This window comes from Danio rerio, chromosome 17 (genome assembly GCF_052040795.2).
Source record: "Danio rerio strain M-AB ecotype USA chromosome 17, GRCz13ab, whole genome shotgun sequence".
Taxonomy (NCBI): Eukaryota; Metazoa; Chordata; class Actinopteri; order Cypriniformes; family Danionidae; genus Danio; species Danio rerio.
Window position 1 is genome coordinate 8,449,599 of NC_141037.1, and position 7,276 is coordinate 8,456,874.

Genomic DNA, 7,276 nt, shown 5'->3' on the forward strand with positions numbered 1-7,276 from the left:
GTTGCTGTTGTATTCCAGTAAATTTTTGTATGCTTTGGTTTGTAGTTTAGTTAAGGAAAAATTCCATTTCAAGGGCTATCTAGCCCTTCTCCCTAAGCCTTCAGGCTAAAGAGAGTTGAGACACCACTACTCTTAACATGAATGCACAAAACGAGGGATAAGGGGAAGGGCTAAGGGGTAAAATTGGGATTGGGCCGTTAATACCTAAAAAAAAAAAAGTACAAATATGTACCTCATAGTACTTTAAAGGTACAATAGTGTACACTAAAGGTACTACAAACAAAAATGTACCTTAACAATAGGTACCACCCCAGTGACAGCTTTTGCACCTTTACTTCTGAGAGTGTATTATTGCATTAGTAGGTGTGTTTGTCTGCGTGTGTGTGTGTCTGTCTCTCTCTCTCTCCCCCTCTCTTTCCACCTGCAGGCCCCACCCTAGCTATGCAGGCAACGTGCCCTGGGATTGGAGGAGGTTACCCAGGGCATCCTTTAAAAAGAGAACAACGGGCGTAGGGCGGGAAAGCGAGTTTTGTTGGCGTGTTGTTTTGAATTGGTGTATAAAATTATTTTTGTTGTTATCGTTGATTGTGTTTCCCGTGCTGTTGTATACGTTTTGACTTTGTGTTTTATATCCATTATAGTAGGCAGTAGGGGTGGACGCCACACTTTTCTTTTTGTAAATATTTTCACCTGTTTTTATTCTTAGTCAGGGAGGTAGGAGTAGATTTTGTATTTTTATTTCTGTTATTTTATTAGGTGTAGTAAGTTTCGTTTGGGTTTAGTTAGTGTGTACTTTTTGTTTATTATTTTTCTTCACCCAGAGGTAGTTGGCTTCACGTTTTTTTTTTTTTTTTTTTTTGTGACAATAAACACCTGAAAAAGACAAAAAAAAAAAAGACAAATATAAAATGCTTCAAAGTCTGCCATGCTAACTCACCCTCTGTGTGAACCGCAGACACATACGTCCAGTTGTAGCGTTTCACGATGTCCAGCAGAGCTCTGGCCTGAAGAGTGTCAGAGGGCACGACCCTGAGGAAGTACTTATACAGTGTTTTATCGCTCAGATCAATGCTAGTAGCTGAGTATGCGATCTGAGGGATGTTAAACAGCTGCAGCAGATTCTGAACCTGAATGGCCACAGAACTGGATCCCGGTCCGATCACACCAGCGATGGGTTTCTTAGTGGCCGGCGGCTGAGCAGAAGGATTTCCCTCAACGCACCACTTTGGTCCTTCTCTTTCATCCCGAATAGAGATGAGAGAATCTCTGATGAACTCAATACTCTGCTCTAAAGCCACAGAGGAGTGCCAGCAGGAGTCCCGGATCTCACATCCCAGAGTGATGTTGGGAAGGAGGTATGGATCAGAGTTTATTCTATCCAGTGTGTAAAACATGGCTTCCACTCTCTGGATGCCGTATTGTTCTCTGATCTCGCCACACTTTCGTTCTGCCACCTTTTCCGCCGACGGCTGGTGATGGACGGAAAACAGAGCGCCGATGATGATATCTCCATCCATCCTGGCCACCGAGCGAGACGCCGCTCTGGAAACCGCCGACCTCTCGGTGGACAAGTGGAGACGCGTGCAGAACAGCAAGAAAACAATGAAGAAATTCATTCTTAAAATCAGCATCCTCATGGTGTCAGATGTCAAATCAGCTCCATCTTGATTGTAGGAGAGACGAATGTTTGTTGCGCTCAAGTCCGGCCATGATCATCCTAACAGCAGACATTCCCTGTAAAATGATGAAGATGAGAGAGTATTAGAGGATATTATATTATGCTTCAGAATATACAGTTGGATTATTAGTTATTTTCCCCCCTACTAATGTTTCTCCACCAATCAGCTGGTGTGTGTTGTGCGGTCTGGCTCAAAATGGCTGCCGTCGCATCATCCAGGTGGATGCTGCACACTGGTGGTGGATGAGGAGATTCCCCCCAATGTGTAAAGCGCTTTGAGTGCCCAGAAAAGCGCTATACAAATGTAAGGAATTATTATTATTATCATTAAAGGAGAGCAGATTTTTTCCACACATTTCTAAAAATATTTACTAGATATTTTTTAAGATACTAGTATTCAGTTTTAAGTGACATTTAAAGGCTTAACTAGGTTAATTAGGTTAGGCTAGTTAGAGTAATTAGACAAGTCACTGTACAAGTGAAGTTTCATAAACTCATTGCGAGAGGAGCATGTGATATGATTAAGCGCGACTGGCCGCTCATCTGCAATCAGTAATAATCCAATCAGAGTGATCCTAGTTTACTATAAATGGATCATTTCCTTCCTACAGCTATCTTTGTTTTCGAAGAATCCCCCGCTTCCACCCCATCTCCTCCTTTTTTCCCCTTTTCTAAAGGGGGAGTTCTCAGATCTCAGATCTCTTGATATGCTTATCGACCGGGCAGGAGCCCTGTGCTCAAATATCTCCGTGCTCAGGGTTCTCTACCGGGACAGCATGCCAAACCTGCTATAAATGCCATGCATATCTAAGTGGGAACTCTTGAATGATGGTTTGTTCTGTAGACATCTGAAAAAATATTGCTTAAGGGGGCTAATAATTTTGACCTTAAAATGTTTTTTATTATTATATTTTTATTATTAAAAGTGCTTTTATTCTAGCTGAAATAAAACAAATAAGACTTTCTGAAGAAAAACATATTTAAAGTTAAAGTTTTATTATTTAAGTTATTATTTTAAAAATATATTTTGGTGAATAATCACCTTATTCTCCGCCGACGAGCGGGCGCTGCCATTTGAATGTTTTTGTCTCGCGACTTCCGGTCACATTCACTTCCATTCATTTTTTGACATTAAAAACTGCTCGTCACGCTGCTTGATGTTGCAATTTGATATTTTCTTATTATATTATTCTACTTGGTCTGTATAGTCATGCAAACATTTGCAGAGTTTGTAGTTGTTTGTAGTTTGACCATTTACTGCCGTTTATCATTCCTAGTCTTTCTCCCATAGGCGACTGAATCGGAAGTTCTAAGACAGTCGCGAAAACAAGCCCACTTCCGCATTTTAGAATAAGGTCAATATATGGGTGAATAATTTTAGCTTTGACTATATGTAACTCATAAAATATGTTTAAAAATGGCTCTTTTAATACGTTTAGGATAGCTTCAAATAAAACGAAGAGACTTCGAAATTTACGACACACAATAGACGTAAATGATATGATCAGGCCTTTGAATTTAAGTTAAATAAAAATACAAAATGTTTATTTAATAAAATTGTGTTGGACCAACTCAATTGTGTATAATAGTGTATATAGTTTTTTAGCTGGTGCTTAACAAATTCATTGGATGGAAATCCTGCCCTCAATTAAATTAAGTTTATCCAATGATATATTGTTATGAGTGTAGGAATGGCTACAGATAAACACAACTTCAGCTTAGTCCCTTACTCATCAGGGGTCACCACAGCAGAATGAACCACCAACTTATACTGCATATGTTTTATGCAGCAAATGCCCTTCCAGCTGCAACCCAGTGCAGGGAAACATCCATACACACTCATCCACACACATACAGACAATTCAGTTCATCCAATTCACCTATAGTGCATGTGTTTGGACTGGAAACTGGAGAACCCAGAGGAAACCCACACGAACGCAGGGAGAACATGCAAACTCCACAAAGAAATGCCAACTGACCCAGCTGAGGCTTGAACCAGTGACCTTCTTGCTGTGAGGTGACAGTGCTAACCACTAAGCCACCATGTCGCCCCTGTTTTATGTTCAATCCACTTAAATTTGTAGAAAAACTAATAGGTTAACTTAATTCCTTCATGTCGTCCTAACACAAATGGATTGTGTGGAATCCAGCATCTGTTACAGTGTGTATTGCTCTTTTATTAGTCACTAAATTGCATTCAACACAATGAAGCAGCATCTCTCAGATCAGCCAAAATCATTTAATCAAAGACATACTAAAAAACGTGATGGGGAAAAAAGTCCTTTTGTATGAAAAATAAGCTCTTTATTGTATAACTGCAGGTTAACTACTGTAAAAAAAAAAAACATTGGGTTCTGCTCTATTCCTTCATGTTGTCCTAACACAAATCGATAAAGTTAACTTAATAGTTTTTACAAATTTAAGTGGATTGAACGTGAAACGAAAAGCTTTTGTTTTAACTCATTTTCATTCATTCATTCATTCATTTTCCATCAGATTAGTCTCTTTGCCAAAGGTCACCATAGCGGAATGATTATCCAGCATATGTTTTACGCAGTGGATGCCCTTCCAGCTGCAACCCAGTACTGGGAAACACCCATACACACTCATTCCCAAACACACATACACTACGTCAATTTTGTTTAGACAATTCCCCTATAGGGGATGTCTTTGCCCACATCAACCCACGCCAACACGGGGAGAACAAACAAACTCAACATAGAAATGCAGACTTGAAGATTTGACTCGAACCAGCGACCTTCTTGCTGTGAGGCAACAGTGTTAACAACTGAGTCACCGTGCTGCCCTTTCATGTCATTAATTTTAAAAGTTATGCAAGCTTTTTTAAGTCAGTTTAATATAATAAAATTTCAAAGGACTGTTAATATGATTCAGCTTAAAATTTAAGGCAACCAGTGCTTGTTTTACAGTGTACACATGCAGCATGTGCGCTTTAATTCATTATAACAGCTTGTAAAACATTTAAGTATGTACTTAATTGAATGAAGAACAACTCACACTCACAGATAAATAAGCTGAAACTAAACAATTCTTAAGTTTTTGGTGGGACAAGTTAACTGTTTTATGTTCAATCCACTTAAATATGTGAAATCTAATAAGCTAACCTAATTCCTTCACGTTGTCCCTACACAAATCGATTGTGTGGAATCCAGCATATACACATACAAAAAAACGCAGGGTTCAACACAATTCATTCAGGTTGTTCAAACATAAACTAAGTAAACTTATCAAATTAAACATAAAACAATTAAGTTGTCCCCAAAAGAAAACTCAAGCTCATTTTACATAAGTCGTTTGAACAAGCGGCAAAATAGATACTAATATGTCAGATGTTCTACAGAAGAGCTGCTAAATCAGTCATCATGCAGCAATTCCTATCAGTACAGTAGTGTATAGTGATGTGGCTGATGTGCGTGTCCTGCATTGAGCTGATTCTCACCTGAAATCACAGCGCGTGTGGTCACATCTCTCTCCTGAGCTGCTGGAGCACAGACTGAACCTCCTGTTCTCATCCTCCAGCATGAGCGCAGGAAACTCCTCCTTTACCATCACAGAGTCTAGAAGAGACTCGCACACACCAGATACAAAATGAATTATGAATATTAGACAGAGATTTAGCCAAGAAAAAGGACATTGTATTTATTTTTCTTGAAATGTTTTAATTTAATTTTGAATGTTTTGTTTTAACAGAATTTAAAGGGGAAAGTCAACACACACACACAAAAACACACCTTGTTATTTATTCTCCCTCATGTGGTTTTAAACCGTTTCTCTCTTCTGTTAAACACAAAAGATACTTTGAAGAATGCATGCACTTATTGACTTTAATAGTAAAATAAATAATAATGATAATGATATGGAAGTAAAAGGGTGACTGCAACCATCATTTATCAAAATATCTTCTTTTGTCTTCTACATAAGAAACTAAAATAGGTGGAGAACGAGTAAAGATGGCAGAATGCTAATTTTTGGGTGAACTATCTCTTTAAGAATATCTAGATTTCCCCTCCAACTGACCCATTAAAACATCTGAGAAAGGAATACACACAAAAACACACAAATGCATCACAACAACTGACATGAAAGAGTGTGAGACACATGTGCTATCAGATTACAAGGAGATTTAGAAACAAGGAGCAGAACTTAATGTACTGAATATATTTCTTCTGATGTGTTTGTGTTTAAATGTATTCATGATTTCTAAATAGATGAACATAAATACACCCCTGCATCAATACACACACTTATAACTATCAAATAATGAGTGATGGTGTCCCAGATCGAATTCATTTATATAAAGGTGTGACAGAGACCTCTGCTGATGATATGAACGAACTACACTGGATTCACACACATGCACGCACACGCACGCAGGGGCGCAACTGCAAACTTACTGAGGGGTATGCAGAATCAAGTTCTTCAAGTCATTTATGATTACACTAAGCATGTTAAGTCACAAAGAATTTATCTTATCCCACTTCAAATTTCTTCTTAATTTCATTTTCCTCACTAAATGATTATAGCACCTTGACGTGCCTAATTGCTTTTATGCTACATTTGTCAAAACAAAAAGATCGATATAGAAGTCCTAAATGCTTATAATCAATTGACTGAAACGGCTATTAAACCTCTCACAAAGTGCAATAAAAAGACCGTAAAATGTTTAGTGTAAAAAATAAACAGAGACAAACTGCCTGAAATGTTCTGTTTTATCAATGTTATGGGCAAACTTTTGTGTTACTAAAATTAAAATAGTTTTGAGGAGAAAAAAAACTTGTTTATCAATATGATACATAATAAATTTACAATAAAATATGTATAAGGTATAAAAATGGGTCTTAATAAAAGGATTAACAAACATTTCAGTGAAAAAAAAGTGAATATTCTGACTATTTGCTCATGTGTCAGTTTTAACAGGGTTAAGAAACGTTACAATCATTATACAATTTATATAGGGGAATTTTTTTATCCAAATATTAGTTTCTATTTTTTTCCCCAGCTGCAATGGATCAATCAAATGCTCAACGGAGGGGTGGACTGCATTTTTTTTTTAAATTAAATACAATATTAAACTCCTGTAAAATGAACAAAAAATATAGATTTATTTTGATTATTTGAAAATTTTATTAAGGAATTAATAAATAATTATTAATTATAAATAAAATATATTAAATAAAATTATAAATAAAATATAATAAATAAAATTAATTATTTAATTAAAAAATAGTTTGATATTTTTTTCAACCCCCTGACTTTTGAGATATTGTGATGATTTTAAACATTTAATGTGAAAATACTTTGGCCAAAAACTGAAAAAAGATCAACCAATTATAACCAATATAGCATTTTTTACTCAGAAATAGTACATGTATGACAGTAATAACAGTTATTTGCTCCCCTCTTTTCCCCCTGCTCTGCCGGCTATGCCCGCTCCTCCCTCTGCTCACAGAGCTCCACACCCATCTCAGAGCATTTTTTGAAAAAATTCTGAGGTAGACCTGAACCGAAAGTGGGGGGTGTCATGACACTTAAAAAAAAAAAAAAAAACAGAATACACACTTACTTTAAATACATATA

At 36.8% G+C, this 7,276-nt stretch overlaps 1 protein-coding gene across 2 annotated transcripts in view; it reads right to left on the reverse strand.

The window, feature by feature from the left end:
* The window catches only part of grm1b (glutamate receptor, metabotropic 1b), a 61,505-nt gene extending 54,841 nt beyond the window's left edge, over nucleotides 1-6,664 (reverse strand). Inside the window, 2 exon segments of one of the 2 annotated variants that reach the window (NM_001302252.3) lie at nucleotides 938-1,734; nucleotides 5,139-5,172. In NM_001302252.3, coding sequence (NP_001289181.3) covers nucleotides 938-1,637 — 700 coding nt within the window. In that variant the 5' untranslated portion in view covers nucleotides 1,638-1,734; nucleotides 5,139-5,172. 2 annotated transcript variants of the gene reach the window in all.
* Between the last annotated feature and the right edge of the window lie 612 nt (nucleotides 6,665-7,276).